This window comes from Pinus tabuliformis, chromosome X, assembly GCF_031772625.1.
Source record: "Pinus tabuliformis cultivar Carrire ecotype Pingquan chromosome X, CPIR1, whole genome shotgun sequence".
Lineage (NCBI taxonomy): Eukaryota > Viridiplantae > Streptophyta > Pinopsida > Pinales > Pinaceae > Pinus > Pinus tabuliformis.
In genome coordinates this window covers 641,456,853-641,474,438 of record NC_142308.1, presented here as the reverse complement: position 1 = coordinate 641,474,438, position 17,586 = coordinate 641,456,853, and the positions used below count along the sequence as shown (strand labels likewise).

At 35.5% G+C, this 17,586-nt stretch overlaps 1 protein-coding gene and 1 pseudogene across 1 annotated transcript; both read right to left on the bottom strand.

Moving 5' to 3' along the window:
- Positions 1-1,670: 1,670 nt before the first annotated feature.
- On the bottom strand, positions 1,671-2,963 carry LOC149141630 (nematode resistance protein-like HSPRO2 pseudogene; annotated as a pseudogene).
- An 11,924-nt stretch (positions 2,964-14,887) lies between these two features.
- Positions 14,888-16,677, bottom strand: LOC149141629 (GDSL esterase/lipase 6-like). The gene is made up of 5 exons (XM_089449245.1): positions 16,398-16,677; positions 16,171-16,289; positions 15,835-16,071; positions 15,473-15,731; positions 14,888-15,377 (listed from the first exon to the last, which is right to left on the bottom strand). Exons 1-5 carry the CDS (start codon positions 16,648-16,650, stop codon positions 15,124-15,126), a joined length of 1,122 nt encoding a protein of 373 aa, XP_089305371.1. The 5' UTR covers positions 16,651-16,677; the 3' UTR covers positions 14,888-15,123.
- Between the last annotated feature and the right edge of the window lie 909 nt (positions 16,678-17,586).

Below are 17,586 nucleotides of genomic sequence, written 5' to 3'. Positions count from 1 at the left end.
GAGATGAAAAACTTAGTGCTTTGAGAAAGATTTCAGATGCAAGCCCAGGATCGTCTAAAAGACGCAAGGGAAGCAGGGGCTACTCCCTTTCTTTAATAACACCAGTTCCTAGTCCCAATGCTAATGAAGTAAAGATGCTTTGGTTAGTAAAAAATATGAGTGAATTATGGGCCACTTACTCCTTTGCTAATTAAACTATTTGACTTTGGTAAAATAGCAAAACAAATTGAAAAAATCTGTGGATTATGGCCACTTACTTTTCCCGTTATTAAGCTATGTGTGAAATGTAAAAATTTTAAAGTAAATGCTAAGTAATTGCCCTACTAATACTGATTATTAAAAAAATCTGAACTATATGGAAAAAAATTGCAGAGGTGAAGGCAATTCACTAAAGGTTGCCAGTCACCCACGAAAGAAAAATTACAATGATTGTTTTTGTTCTTTGTAAACTGTGGGGTTAGGCTCTGCACAAGCGAGCGAACTGTGTGTCAATCTGCAAGAAAATGATAAGTGTTAAGCCAAATTATAGATATTAAGAGTGAGAATGATTATAAGCAATATGCATTATCAATGTTCTAAATTTAAACTTATATGATTAAAGAACAACGTATTTTATAAATGATACTATACTAGAAATAATTTGACTAAAATTTACAATCTCATTAAAACAAATTTGTATTGAAGAACTAAAGGCAAAATTTATACCTTTACCATAAATTCAGTTAAATTAAATGACATCCTAAGCAATAACACAAGGCCATGTGCAAGAAAATTAAAGTAGAGTATAAAGAAGTATCAGAGTACTTTGTAAAATAAATGTAGAGATAAAAAACTATACTAATTATATGTTATTAGTCAATCTGAAATGCATTATCTAATATTTTTTCTCAAAACTTTGGAAATGAGTGGATATTTATGGTAGGAATGTAGCTTGAATATGATATAGATTTAATACATTAAATTTTTTATGATATATTCCATTAAATAAATTCAATAATCTAAAATTATAATTATCTCAATTTCACACGGTGAATTAAAAAATCTTAAAAAACAAAAAATCTGATAAAAAAAAAAAATAATGCATCAAAAAAATTATGATGCATTCCATTAAATAAACTTAACAAATTATAATTATAATTATCTCAGTTTCACACACTGAATTAAAAAATCTTAAAAAAATATATAAAAATAACAGCATTAAACTACATTTCATGTTGAAATTTATAATGAATTATATAAATATCATTAAACTCATCATAAAATTTAGGTAAAGAATTAAAAAATTAAAAAAAGAAACAACTCGTAAAATTTAATAATTTTAATAATTACCTCTTTAATTTTGGACAATCTTTTACATTATTTAACGAAGGAGGAATTGCACACTATGAATCCTTAGTATCCTATCCATGTTGGAGAGGGAAAAAAAAAAAAATCCCAAATTTCTAGCACTGTTCTATTGATTGGTCCTACTGATAGGGATGAACAAAAATGAGTCTAATCCTATATCCAATATAATTCTATGTATAGTACTCAAAACTGTCAATGTAAAAAGTGTATGTATGAATTTGGGGTAATACATTGAAAAACTGAAGGCACTATTCTTTCTCTTGTACACTTCACTTGATTTGTCTATAGATCTTCCAGTGTACCATCCACCATAGTTGTAACTTTTAGTGCCAATAGTAACCCAAAAATGTCTTTGCACCATCCACACTAGGGAAATAAGGTGGTTCAAAATATATATGACGTAGGGCATCACAAGCACCTAGATATGATGGACCCTTCATTTCAGTGCTACCCATGGTTGTTACTACCAGCGGCTGAAATGAGAAGAAAAACCTTTTCACCGCGGCTTCTATTGCCTGGAAGGCCAACATAACATGTATTGTTGCAACATGGTAAGCACCTGAAGTGTTATGTGAGCGCAGTCCATGCGAATGAAACAAATGCATAAGTGCCTCCTGGAGCCTTGGTCCACCCTTTGGATCAGCCTCAACACCGATGACTTTGGGCACCAGATGCCTTAGTTCCTTGCATGCATTTGTAAGGTCTCTAAGGGGGGCAGACCGAAGGCAATATGCGCCTGCAAGCGTACTAGTGCTGCTAATTGCCAACTTGTGTTTAAGGCAAAGGAAATCATCTGGGTCCATCACTAGAAGCAAATTCACAATTTCTGTGAGCATGTTCCACATCCTTTCAACCATCCAACAGTCTGTGGATGCTCCTACGAAATCCCCAGAGTCTATTCTTTCATATACTCTCTGCAACAATTCTTGGCCTACAAATACCCAGGCCTCAAAGATCTGGAGGACATTGCAAAGTTTGGCATCTTCTAGATTATGGAACTGTTTATGTTGTTTTAAAGAGTGTAAATATCTTGGCTTGCAGATTCTATCATATTCAAGAAGAGGCCTACCTGACATATTTGGTTCCCCCAGACCTAAAGTGAAGGGATTCCTCTGCATATGGCCTTCAATGGCAAGCCATATTCTAGAAACCATAGCTTCAACGCTTTTCCATGTACCCAAACGAGGAATTAAGCTCTCTTCACTTGTTCTGCTAACCACAGGTAAAGCACCAGGTCTCTGCCATACCTCATGGAAAACTTTCCATGAGAGAACACCACTACTTACTGACAACTGAAGAGTGGGAACCTGCTTGTCATTTTCACAAATCAATAAAATCAACTCAATCTGGGAACTAATTAAGGATTCAAGCCTTCTCTTCCATTCCTCTTTGTCAATGTAAGTCCTTGTGTCACAGAGGACAGACATAACAAACTGAAAAGTAATCTCCAATGACTGTAAGGCAGCCTTTACCAACCCCTCTCTAGACCAACCAGGCCATTCCTTGAATTTCCACATGGCACTGAGCTCGGGGAGATGCACATACTGCTTGTAACCCGCACACTCCATGGGGGAGGGCTCTATGGATTCTTCAACAAAGGCAAAATAGGATGCCATTTTTTTACAGGACATATTTTTTCCCTGCAAACATAACGAGGAGAGTAAAGACACTAATGCTCTCCATATACCATAATCTAAAAAGAACAACATAATAATAGAGTAAACACTAAAATCCTTTTTAAACACTAAAATTTTGAAAACTGGAATAGAATAAAATGTTCTTAAATCCTTGATATATTTAAAAAGCTATATATAATACGTTACTGGACAAAAAACATATCTATTTGTTGCAACTCAACTTTTTATGTAGATGATAAAAACTCAACACATAAATAATGAAAAGAGTTAAATAATGTCAACACATAAATATATATTTTTCCAGTTAACAAAGTGAATAGATATAAGCTAAATATACGGTGGTTGGTCTGTTGGCACTTAAATTCTGAGCACATTACTGTTGCACATCCGGCAAGGACAAACTCTGTAAGTTCTTTCATCAACTGATTTTAGTCTGAATATCTAAAGTGTTAATATTTAATGTAAATAATGTCAACTGTCATTTCTTCCTATTTCCATGTGTACCTCATTTCTTTATTTCTCCATTTATACTTATTAGATCAAATTTATCTATTGTTTCCACTGTGCATATATACTCACAGTGTTAATAACTAAACAGATTCCTTAACAACAATATTCCACATTTATTAGACTATGCAATTGTTTTGTAATTTTTTACTATCATTTTCCATTTCTCCATCCAAACAGATAACACCAGTTTCATCTACCGACATACACGTTTAAATGGGTACCCTGTAATTAAGATGTAAACCAGTGATTATTTAATGTTGGTGGCGTGATATGAGTTCATACAATATAGAAGACATTCTATTGCAGAAGTAGATATTAATCTATGAAGGAAAAACATACTCATATCATGCAACCAACATTATCAGATTTCGGAAACCAACCTAATAAAATGGACTTTTCTTTATACAGTTTTGTTTTGTTCAAGTTTTTTTGTGGATGGTGATGACATCATTTTTATTATTTAATTAAAAATGAACTTTTCTGTGTACGTATTTGCGTTGATAGAGTCTATGGATGGATAGAGTCTATGGATGTTGACGATATCATTATAATTAGTAATTAAAAAAAGGTTATAGACTATGGTTGGTATAGGCGCAACCCTTGTTTCAAAATTATGCGGGTGCTTGATACAAAATTATGCGAATGATGGTTGAGTTCTAAAGTAATTAATTTATAATTTCATAGTTAAGATAATGAAGAGTAAGATAATAGTAGTTGAGATAATCAAAAGTATTTATCTTAAACCGTTGCAGCTCCACTTTTGCACACCTCAACAGCTCATAATCTTTTATACGACTGCGTATAATATATCTACAGTATTCGTAATTCATTTGTATAATATAAAATTGAATGAAATGAGGACAGATGATTTGCTGTTAGATTTTGCAGGCAACACGAATACTTATTAATCACAAGTTTTAATGTTATGGCGAGAATTGTTGCACAAATCTAACGAATTCCAGAATGATTATGGCAGGCTCTCCATAAGTAGTGAGACAAGTATGAGAATGATGAACTCTGTTGAAAAATTCTTACATAAAACAAATCTTAAAAAGAAAAAGTGACCTCAAGCAAACTAAAGTAGAATAGTATACTCAATGAAATCGTGTATAGAGAGTTTCTAAACGCAATCGATTAGATGGAATTACCAGGCTCACGTTATTTCTGGTTTTAGTTATACAACTATATACAATTGATGAGAATGCCAAACTTTAATTGTTGTCACCATTGTTACAATACATTATAATTTTGACCTTTTATTGTTACCAGTCATACAAGTCCTAGCCTAATTACCACTGGTACTTGGACTGCCCAGTAAGCTCTGATATGATATTTGACTAAAATTTGACTTCTAAACGCATTTGATTTGTATGCAGCGACTAAAAGTAGAATTAGTCAAAGACACTACAAAATCTAAATCCATTTATGAGGCAACCCTTGATTGGGCAAACAAAATGTGATGCATCTTTGGAATATAAATGAATTGAAAAATATGATGACAAGACTCCCTGATTAAACTCATTAAAAGCATCTCGATGGAAAGGTTTCTGGTTTCAATCCTGGACATAGAAACATCGATATTTTCTCTGGGTTTGAGCTGAGAGTTGAATAAATTATGATGTAACATCAGCTGCAATGCCTCTGCGAAGAAAGAACAACACTCATTCTCAGTATGCTCATAAAGCATAAAATACCCATTGTTTAATAAAAAGGCATTCCCCCAATATCGAAAATATGTTCCATTAACTGTATCCTTTCTCACTTTGTCTTCGTGACATCTAATGAAGCAAATAATGATACCCTTTATGAAAAAGTTATTAATGTGAGAGAGGATTAGTTTCACCCGGAGAGGATAAAGTTGTCAAAAATTGATATATTAGTTAGTTTACTGATTCAATAAATAGTATATTAATAGATTCAGTAATTCAAATATATTTTATGTTACATATTTATTAATTAGTTTAGTAAAATATTGTGTTAATTCAACGACTTAAAATTATAAATTTTTTAATAAAATAATTTTAAAAATTAATTAAAAAATAGAAAAACAATTTATATTTCAATTTTTTAATTTCTCTCTATAAAATTTAATTGTGTTGATTTAACTTAAGTATTTTAAAAAGTAATAAATTTGTGGGGAGGGAAATGCGTCAAGAGGCCCAATCAAGGGTTTGATCCATCCGATAATCATGCAAACCCTTGAACTGTGTATTGTATTGAGGATTTCGGGGACACCACGGGCCAGATTCATCAATCTCTGGCGGAGCTGAAGCACTTGAGGCGTAACACGTTCAAGGCTCAGATGAGCAACGTGGAAACGTGGATGAGCACGACGCTCACCAACGAGGACTCCTATCTCGACGGCTTTTAGCCTGCCAGTGGGAGGGTTAAGGCCATGGTCACGCCCCGCGTGCAGAAAGTGAGTAAATTAATCAGTAATTCCCTTGCCCTTGTCAACAAATTCGCAGCCACTGGAGAAGAATTTGAGCTCGATGTCTGACAGCAGAAACCCTCACGGAGTTCTTTGATGTCGGTTAATATATATTTTCAATGTTAATAGAATCTGCGTATTAGAGGTTTCTCGCCATCTGTACCTTTGACGTTATGCGAAATTTAGCATATTTTGAATTGTAAACTATATGCTAGGTTGATATATGAGCTCGATGTCTGACAGCAGAAGCCCTCACGGAGTTCTTTGATGGCCCTTGATATAGATTTTCAATGTTAATATAATCTGCGTATTAGAGGTTTCTCGCCTTCAGTACCTTTCACATTATGCGAAATTTAGCATATTTTGAATTGTAAACTATATGCTATGTTGATATAAAGTTAGTTATAATTGATTCTCGCTGAAAAAAAAAAACCCTCGAAACTGTGTAATACAGTTTTTGGAATTCAGTTCCAGCGGAGCTCAATAATGGAATTTTGGGCGTCACTAAAATATTTGTTAATTCTGAGATTATGAACCCTCGAATTTGAACAAAATGAAAGTAAATTCAAAAACAACAATTTTAACACCAGATGGATGAACGGACATAACTGAGCAATAAATTCAAAAACAACAATTTTATCAACAGATTGATGAACGGACATAAATTCGCAGAGGAGATAAATGGTCTTTTACGCAGAGACAGTGATGACGGAAATTATTACACCAGATTAAAATTTTGCACTTCAATGAAGTGATTTGCAGCTCAAATTAGAATGTTAGGCGAGTCCAAATAGATGTTAAAATTCACCAAGAATTCGCAGGCTTCAGATGTACTAACCTTGCCAACAGCAAATCTCGCTAACCAATGGCCAGCTCCTCCAGGTATTGAACGTCTCCTCTGTTCTGTTCGCCGCGGAGTGCTCAGGAATGGTTTTGCAGATAATGTTTTGTTCGTCGCGGAGTGCTCAGGAATGGTTTTGCAGATAATGTTCTGTTCGCCACGGAGTGCTCAGGAATGGTTTTGCAGATGAGCTTGCCGGGACTTTGAAGGCCGGAGGAGGTTGGTCCGGTTCGTGCGTGAGGTAAATGAGCTCTCCCGTCGGTCATTAATCCGATCTGAGTGGGCGATTCTTATTTCCGCCACAGTTTTTTAATTAATGCCCGCTGACATGGGGGCGCAATAGGGAAATATAACGCGAGACTGTTTTTTTCTCCTCCAGTTTTTTTTCTCACGTTATATTTCCCTATCGCGCCCCCATGTCTGGGGGCATTAACTAAAAAACTGTGGCGGAAATAGGAATCGCCATCTGAGTGGAGGCCACGCTCTCCCGTCCGTCATCAATACGATCTGATGGGAGGCTGCGGGCAGGGTCGTCGGGGGTTTCGATGGGCAGCCGGAGAGGGATGCCGGAGACAGATAAAGTTTACAATGCATGGTCCGATGATGTATGGTCGATGATGCTCTATGAGGCTGTCAGAGGGGTACTTCCATAACATTAACTTTGCTATGGAGGTGGAAATAGAACTCGCCATATGTATTACCAAAGCTTTATCGCCTGAGGCAGATATGCTTATTGAAGCAGGTAGATTCTATCCAAGTTCGAAAAGTGAAAAAAACACCGCTACATCTAGATTCAATCCAAGTCTCAGAAATTTAAAAAACACGCTTACATCATACGGCTAATCAGATACAGAGCTGGCTTGGGATTGATTGGCAGAATGATACTCTGAATAAACGTAAGTCTACGCCCCCAAGCCTGGGTAAACCTCCCCGCTACCTCACACACAGAATTTGATGTAGCGGCAAAAATAGTTCTGCCTGTAATGACAGAGATATATGAGAGGCCTTATTATATTTCATAGTTAGGTGGAGGATGCATTAGTTAGGATTTTGTGAGTTAGTTAGATAGTTAGCAAAAAGGAGACAACAGATCTAATAATTTAAAACATTTTAATTATTTAACATTCAATCCAATTATGCAAACAAGGACACAGTAACAATTAGGCGTAACCGGAGTATAACGTTACTCCGTCATAAGAAATCATTGTGACCAGACTATAATGTTACCCCGTCATAAGAAATCAATTCATTCATGTGCTATGGGCAGACCATGTGCCAAATCAATTCATTCATGTGCTATGGGCAGACCATATGCCATTTAATTATTAATCCACTACTATATGCGAGTCCCAAGGTTAAAGCTTTAATGTTAAATAGAGTATAAACAAAATCACAAGAGATTAACATTAACATCGTTCAAATAATATCTATTAATTTTTCACAATGATTATGTTTGTTTGGTAATGTATTCAATACTAGACAAAGGGATATACAAATATAAATATGACTAGTGAGATACAAATGTTGGATGTAGGATGTAACTAATGGTAAATCACTTGGTAAGCTTTGTGTTTAATATATATATATATTTTGTTCAGAGATCTCTATAATTTCTTTGCTTTTGAATACTAATCATAAATTTAATATATTTATATAGATATATAATTATTTTAATACTCATCATAAATTTAACACATGAGATATATTATAATAATGATAATAAATTATTTTTTAAATTTTAAGTATCAAATTAGTATATAAAATGGTCTTGTTTATGAAAAGGAATTTCTTTTATATAATCTATCCCAAAAACGGTTTTGTTTATTGAAAAAAAAAATGGTATAATCTTTCTTAAAATCCAGAATTAAGATACATCTCTTTTGGTGATTAAAATATTTATTAAAATATTTCAGTTGTTTGCAATATGGTAAAACACTTCTCAAGATCGAGAGTTAAGATACATCTCCTTTGGTACTTAAAACATCTCAGTTGTTTGCAATTTAGTAAAACAGATATCATGATATGTAATTGACCACGGGGACGCGGACTACGCCGACATACGAACAATGGCCATATTAGATTTTATATTTTATATTTGTAGTTTGGTTTATATGTTTTCCAAATATGAAATAGGTGTTTATAGGTATCTATTATTATAATATTCATGGGGACTATTTAGGAAGCGATAGAGGAAGTAAACCAAAATCCGTCAGTCGAGCCAATCCTTGGGATGACTGATAGAGAGCGGCGGGCCCCGATGCCATCAATCTACAATATTGCCGATCAGATCGAACTTCCATTCGTTCAGCGCTGAAAGAAACAACCAAATGAATGACCGAACCTGATGAGTGAGCGGCGCCGGTCGGCCATAATGATAATGGGCAGTGATCATAGTGACCAAATGAATGAATCGAATCAATGTTTTTTTGTATGTGAGTAGGGAGACTGTAGTTAACTAAGCTCAGTTGGTTTCTAGTAGTCCGGGGTGGTTATATTCCTATTTGACATCTGGGGTAGGTATTCGTTAGGTGGGCTTCGTTAGGTAGGCCGCCCGAAAGGAGGAGAAGACCATGAATGATCTGTAGGTAGGCCGACCGGTAGGTTCTATAAGCTGGGTTTCCCATTTTTATTTTAATCATTGTGTTATTTTAATGATTTTTAGATTTTGGAAAGGTAAGATATATCATGAAACAAATATTTCAACGTTTATAAATATTTTTAACTATTTCATTTAATTTATATAATTAATTTTTTTAAATATATATGTTTGAAACATATATATACAGTCTCGGTCTCGGTCTCGCATAAAGGGTTCAGTTATATATATAAACAGTCTCGGTTTGAAACATCGAATCCCTTGGCGGTATGGATATATAAACTCTCGCTGCAGTCTCGCACATATAAACTCTCGCTGCAGTCTTGGCATATATAATAGCTCCGGTCTCGCGTGATATAAACTCTCGCTGTATATATATATAAACTCTCGCTGCAGTCTCGCACATATAAACTCTCGCTGCAGTCTCGGCAGTCTCGCACATATAAACTCTTGGCAGGCCGGGCATATATATACAGGCTCAGGTCTCGCGTGATATAAACTCTCGCTGTATATATATATAAACTCTCGCTGCAGTCTTGGCATATATAATAGCTCCGGTCTCGCGTGATATAAACTCTTGGCATATATCATACAGGCTCAGGTCTCGGCAGTCTCGCACATATAAACTCTTGGCAGTCTTGGCATATATATACAGGCTCAGGTCTCGCGTGATATAAACTCTCGCTGTATATATATATAAACTCTCGCTGCAGTCTCGCACATATAAACTCTCAGTCTTGGCAGTCTCGCACATATAAACTCTTGGCAGTCTTGGCTCTGGTTCGCAGCCGTCTCGGAAGATATATAATCAAGTCTCGTCTCGGAGATATATAAAGCAGTCTCTTGGTTTTAAAGCTCGCAATCCAAAGCTTGGAGATCTTGGCTCTCACATCAGGTTCGGATATCAGGTGCACACATTCCTTATCCTTTTCTTTTTAATACATATTTGCTCATATAATGTCAAGTATGAATACCTCACCACAGTTACCAAAGATTACCAAGGGCAGACCTAGCACAGTTACTCTACAAGGCCTCTATGAGTATATAGAGTCTTTAGAGAAACGCAGAGAAGAAAGAGAAGCCAAGCTACAAAAAGAGTTAGAAACCGTGCTGGAAAACAAATTTGCATCTCTTGAAAACACTATCCAGAAACAAATAGAAAATAAAATAGAACTACTGGAGAATAAAATGGAGGCAATAGAGACTAGATTGCATGTTATAGAAAAACAAAACCAAGATACTAACCAACCATCCCAGCAAGGAGACGCTGATACCTTAGAGGGTCTTAAAATGAAAGACATGATTAAAGAATTACAAGAAAAAGTTAATAGCCGCCTCACCGTAAATAGTGTGGTAGATAAGCTAGATATTAAACCAATTAAAGACGAAATGAAAAAACTAATAGAATTAGACCACGAACGTAACAAAAGGACCTTAAACCTTATAATCTTCGGTTTAAAAGAGGAAGAAGATGAGGATACTTTAGCCTTAGTCCAGACAGAATTACATAATAGATTACAAATTGAAACAGCGTGTCTCACAGAAGCAACAAGGTTGGGAAAATTAACCGAGAATAAAGGAAGATTTATCCGCATAAAGGTGAGCTCTACTGATCATAAGCACAACATACTTAGTAAAACCTCAAGTTTAAAAGGAACAGGAATATTCATAAATGAAGATCTCATCCCAGAAGATCAAGCAGAATTAAGAAAGGAGGTTCAAAAGGTAAAAGAAGCTAGAAAGGAAGGAAAATGGGCAATAATTAGAAATAGAAAAGCCTTTATTCGGGACAAAAACCAAAAAGATAGTAATCAATAGCAATTAAACATGCTCCGGATCCTTTCTTGGAACTGTCAGGGCTTCCCATGGAACAAAGGCCCCAAGCTAAGTTGGATCTCAAATGATGTTGATATTATTTTGCTTGTTGAAACTTGGGAGCACGAAGAATCTAAGGTCCCTAACATAGATGGTTTTACGCTATGGTCTACATGGAACAAGCGATCCTCCCGTAGAGGCATTGGGGGAATAGCTTGTTACATTAAGAAAAACATCTCTCCCTATGTTAGGCTTTATAAAAACGACCCTTACAACCAATTTAGTTGGATAGAGATCAGAGACATTAATAATAAAAAGTCCTACATAGCAATATGTTATTTCCCCCCCATTAATTCTAACTTCTATAAGAAGAAGAATCTAGATAAAACTAACCCTTACAATAGTTTAGAGAACGATATTTCTAACCTAAGGAATGATGGCAATATCCTTTTAATAGGTGACTTCAATGCCCGAACTTCAAGTAACCAAGCTATTGTTTTAAGAAATCGTTCCAACCCTAATCCTCTTTGGTTAGACGAAGACCCTACCCTGGCTAGTAGGTACAAAAGGAGCTCTGAAGACCTCGGGGAAAATTTGTTTGGGTCAGAGCTTGTCAAGCTCTGTAGTGCTCAGGATCTCATAATTTGCAACGGTCTAAAAAAGTGGCCCAATTCCAGCAAGATGACCTGCATCCATGGACTTGGTAGCAGCGTAGTAGACTACGTTATTTCCGATCTTCCTTTATACAACGAAATGATAAACTTTGACATCTTAAACGACCATGAGCCTGACTCCAATCATAGGCCTTTACTTATAACCCTCAATTTTGTCATGCATAGAGTTCCCATAGAAAATAATACTTACAACCAAAAGTACTTAATATTTGATAAAAATAAAAAGGACCTCTTTCTAAATGAATTAAAAACTAACTTGCCTCCTTTATCTAGTATAGATAACATAGAAGACCTATATCATAATTTTACTACAACCCTCTCATATTCTATTAAAAAGTTCTCAATTGAAGTCTCAAATAATAAAAGAAATAGCAAAACCAATCCTTGGTATGACAAAGATTGTAAGAATGCGAGGAGAGCAATTAAGGAAGCTGTTGATGATTCTCTTAAAATGGACAAGATAAGAATGTACAAAGCCCTAATTAAAAGGAAAAAGAGACAGTACATTCGTCAAAGACAGGAGAATCTCTTACACCTCTCTAAGGTAGCTCCTAAAAAATTTTGGAGGCAGATTCTGACTAGGAAGACTAAGGATAATAATAAAATTGCTCTTCACGATTGGAATTCTTATCTTAAAAAGCTTTATGAATCTCCTAATGCCACGGATAATTTGGAAACCCTGCTCACAACGAAAGAAGTCTTCTCTTTAGAAGACATTAAGTTTGGAGTTAATCGCCTCGCGAATGGGAAAGCTAAGGACATTGAAGGTTACCAGGCAGAAATCTTAAAAATTGGAGGCCCTGTCCTCATCCCCCACATCCACAAGCTTTTCAATCAAGCTGTTAAGCAAGGTTTCCCTAAACCTTGGACTGAGAGCCTCATTATCCCTATTTTTAAAAATGGAGATACAAATAACCCCTCTAATTATCAAACAATTATGATCAGCCCTCTCTTAGCCAAATTATATGGTAGTATTCTGGAAAAAAAGTTAAGCATATGGCTTGAAAGTGAAGATAAGCGGGCTAAAGGCCAAGCAGGTTTCAGAAGGCATCACTCAACAACAGACCACCTTGTCACGCTAAGGATCATTGCGGAGGAATGTCGTAATGATAAATCCAATTTATTCTGTTGCTTTGTAGACTTTAGAAAGGCTTTCGATAAGGTTCTTAGATACAACCTTTGGAATAGGTTAGAAGAGCTAAAGGTTCCTCTTGAGTTAAGAGCTGCTGCTATAAGGCTATACGAGAATGTAATTGCCAAGCTAAAGAACAATGAGGGGTGGTCAAAAGATATTAAGTGTAACATCAGAGTTAAACAAGGTTGCCCCCTCTCCCCTACTCTATTTGGCATCTACATCGATAAGCTCGAAGGTTATTTAGAAGAAGCAGGATGTGGTGGCACAATCTTAGCTGGGATAGTCATTATCCTTCTTCTCTATGCTGACGATATTGTTCTTCTGGCAAGGTGCCCCTCTGATCTTGATAAGCAACTCAAGCTTCTTAAGGATTTCTGCTCTACCATGGGTATGACTGTTAACACAGACCAAACAAAAGTTATGATTATCAAATCTAAAAAGGACACTTGCGCTAATTTTACGTATGACAATAATAAATTGGAGGAAGTGTATTCTTACAAGTACCTAGGAATTGATATCCATCACAAGCTCAACTGGAACCATAGCATTGAGAAAAGGATCAATGGGGGATGGAAAGCTTATTTTGGTCTTGAAAATAACTGTAAAACAGCAAACCTCGTAATGTGGGATAAAAAGAAGTTCCTCTTTGAAACATTAGTCACTCCTGTTATCTTATATGGTTGTGAAGTTTGGGGCTGCAGCATCTCCAGAGAATCATGGAGAAAGATTGAGCAAATCGAGAAGCGTTTTATAACTTATAACCTGAAAATTAAAAGTAATACACCCTATCCTATTCTCCTTATAGAAGCGGGTCTTTCTTCTATTGAGAGCCTAGCTATGCTCAGGTTTCTGATGTACAAGCACAAGCTCAATAACATAGACAATCATAGACTTCCTAAGCTAGCTTTAAATTCCAGCCAAAACCACCTAAGGCTTAACCGAGGATGGCATAAGGACACAAGGGCCTGGTTAAACTATTGGGAGATCAATGAGAATGATGCTTTGCAAAACATAAATAACATTAAAGATATTGTTACTTCTAAGTTCAAAGAAAAATTGTGGTGTGAGAAAGATTTAGCGTCTAAAAGAAAATTAAGTTATTATAAGAAGGTCATCAACCCCACCCTTGAAGATCAAAAGTATCTCTCTATTCTAACTAGCTCAAAAAAGAAAATTAATATAGCAAAGATTAGAACGAATTCGCATGAGCTCCATAGTGAGACTGGCCGCTGGGTAGTTCCTAAAACACCATGGATGGAAAGGATCTGCCATATTTGTGAGAATAAGAGCATCGAGGATGAAAACCACTTCCTCTTAGAGTGCCCTGCATACAACCACATTAGATCTCAATTTCACAACCTTTGTTACAATAATGACCTTTCTAGCCTTTTACAATGCCAAAATTATAGTGAACTTGGGAGGCTTCTCTCCAAGCTTTTTGAGCATCGGAATAAAATCTTAAATCAAAATAAACATTTTTTCTTTTTAGGTCCGATAGATCATTATTTGGTCTAGTGGACGTTAACAACCATCATCATCATCAATTTAAATATTATTTTTTAATATAAATAATAATATATATATATATATATATATATATAAAATAAATCATGTATTTTGATGTTTATTTATTTTTACCCGCAAGGTATCTACAATATAAATTTACATAATAATAAAAAATTATTTAATAATTATATTATATTCCATAAAAAAATACAAAAAAAACAACGGGAAGGTTCATTCTGAATTTTGAACTTCTACGATGGATTTTGCAAAATTCACCTGTATGATGCTCAATGTTAATATCTCTTACGCTTTCATTTGTTCGGATAAGATTGATCGTCTAGCTAACAGCCCCCCCAAAAAAAATCATTTGTTTTTGCATTTCATAATTAATCAATCAAGACTCAAAGTCTGCACACAATCATGGTTTCAGCTGCGGCTTGTCGATTCATGAAAAAAAAGGGCAAACAATTATGTTTTCCCACTGGTCAACTGTACCTCCAAAAAACAATGAAGTAAACAATTATGTTTGCCCACGACATACGAACGGTAGTTGATAAGGGTGACCAATCTGAAATGCTTCAGCCTTGACCATTACCCAATTACAGAGTCAACGAAAATAATGATCTCCACTTCAATGTTTGTGCACCAGTTTTTTGAGATTGAAAGGTGTAATGAAGGATGTATTTCCATTCCAAATATTGCGAGAAACCATCCGGTACACTTTCTGAGTGGGATGGGTTCCATCCCAAAACACGTATTTCTCTGGACGTTTGCAAAGAAAAGCTTTGTATTCTTCACGCTCCTTCTTTGGAATCTCCAACCCACAAGACACAGCCGTGTTAAAAGGCCCCGCTCCACAGCACGCAGACGTCGTGTTTTTAAAACCTGCAACCCATTGCATTTAGTCAATTCACAAGCCAATCCACGCCTATAACGTTTTTGAAATTTGTACTTGTTATTGAAATATTACTGTATTTTACCATAGGATTCGCCGTGTTGAATTAAATTTAATACGAAATCATATGCGTTAACAAACATGATCGTTGCGCCGTCTAATTTTTTATTCAGCTGGTTTACGAGCAACCTGAGACCATCATTAAATGCCACTGCCAGCTGATTTGCAGTTTCCACACATCCACCATTATATGCCTTCACTCCAGCGAGCCTTGAATTTGGAGTACATCCGACAACAGGGCTGTTTATTACAATGAAGTTTCTTGCCCCCTCACTGTATAGCTTCTGCAACATCCACCACGGAGAAGATATAACCCCAAATTTAACATAATGGAACAATAAGCCAAGAAACCGGGGAAATACAAAATGATGAGAGTTTCATACGTACCAACAATTGTTCGTTATATTTACTAAGCAACAGCTTAACGAAATCCTGGGCACTTGTAGAGTTTTGGAAGGTGGTATTCGCTAAATAGTTGAGGCCAATATCATTGCCACCACTGTTAATGGTATACAACGACTGGGATAGATATTCTTTTGCATAAGAATCTCCTCCAAGTTTTTTCCCTAGACGCGAAGAATAATTGGCGAATTGGCGTATCTGGAGACTTAAAGGGATGATATTCTGCATTGCGAAAACACCACCAACGTTTAATTGCTTATTTTCAACATGTAAATTCATGGGTCTCAATTAGAATGAACATGTATCTATTTTGGCACTCACCAAGTAATTCCCCGTGGAATCTAGTAATCCGCTTCCTCCAGATGCGAAATTGATACCATGAGAGAAATCAGATCTTGGCTTCAGATATGGAGGTGGGAACGGCAACCCTAACTTACTAGCTGTGCATACATTTATATCAGATGTATATTAATCATCTAATGATAGAATCAACCATATAAATATCACTAATTGAGATAATTAGGTAAATAAGTAAGAGACAAAAATACCGATAAAATCAAATGCAGTTCGGCCATTAGTGAAACGACCAGTCGGGTGATGGAAGAAGGTCTCCCCGTAAGGCTGAAAATTAGCTTTGGAGGTTGTGTTGGCAATGAAATTGTTGGTACCAGCGTCTGCTAGAGAATCCCCAAAAATGAACATGGCCGGGACGTTATAGTGAATGGCAGTAGCGGAAGGAAAAGATATAAACAATATGAGGGTTGCGCTGGAGCAGGCAATAAACATTGCAAAGAACTCCATGATAAAGGAATATGAGTGCAGGGAAGTAAGGAGGTGTGGATGGATGCAGATAAGTGAAAAGAAAGAAATGCATTTATAGAGATATGATACACGGGGATGAGGAGGCAGGCTTTCTGGAAGCCATGACATTGTCGTTCCCATGTTGCGTTCAGAACACGTATTTGGAAAAAAAATGAGCGGCGGCTAAGGTGACAGCAAATCGCAAATACCGCGGATATTCGTGGTCGTGGATGGCTGCCTGCTCCACATGAAAATATATCAGTGTCGACTTTATATATTTTACGAAGAGATCTTTTTAAATGTTTAGATTTTTTCTTCATTCTATATATATATGTTTCAGTTAATTTTTGCAGTGAGTACAATGACCAAGATTAATATATTCAATATACAATAATCATAATCATAATAATCTCTGTGAATACAATAACCATAATTAATACATTATATCAATTTTATTAATAATTAATATTTTTAATTATTATAACTTATTTAAAATAATAACTAAATAATAATAATAATAATAATAATTTTATAACTTAGTTATAGTTTTAATAATAATTAATTAAATGTTATTATTATTTATTTATTAATTATCAATTAATTAGTTATTTAATGAATATTATTAATATTAACAATATTATTGATGATGATAATGATTAACTTCTACTAAGACCAATGTGGTTTATCACACCTTAAGAAAATAGAGTCTAATTGACATTCCTCAAAATCTTGTTTCTGTGATCAAGGAGCAGGGAAATAAGAGTTCCAAGATCGCTATAGTTGGGCTAGCTTAATAAGTCAAGAAGATTGGAGGCGTGACTGATGGTAGGGAATTGACAGCGGATGTGGACAAGAGGCGGGCAGTGTAAAAACAAGTGATTTTCATCTCCCACCTTCTACTTATCACAAATCTGACAGATTCTATCATCCCAGGGA

Bases quoted from the DNA above. Each gene is read 5' to 3' on its own strand.
- LOC149141629 (XM_089449245.1), bottom strand. From the start codon at position 16,650: ATGGAGTTCTTTGCAATGTTTATTGCCTGCTCCAGCGCAACCCTCATA. The intron at 16,072-16,170 runs GTGAGTGCCAAA...TTCGCAATGCAG, and splicing joins ATTCCACGGGGAATTACTTG to AATATCATCCCTTTAAGTCT. The intron at 15,732-15,834 runs GTACGTATGAAA...TGGATGTTGCAG, and splicing joins AATATAACGAACAATTGTTG to AAGCTATACAGTGAGGGGGC.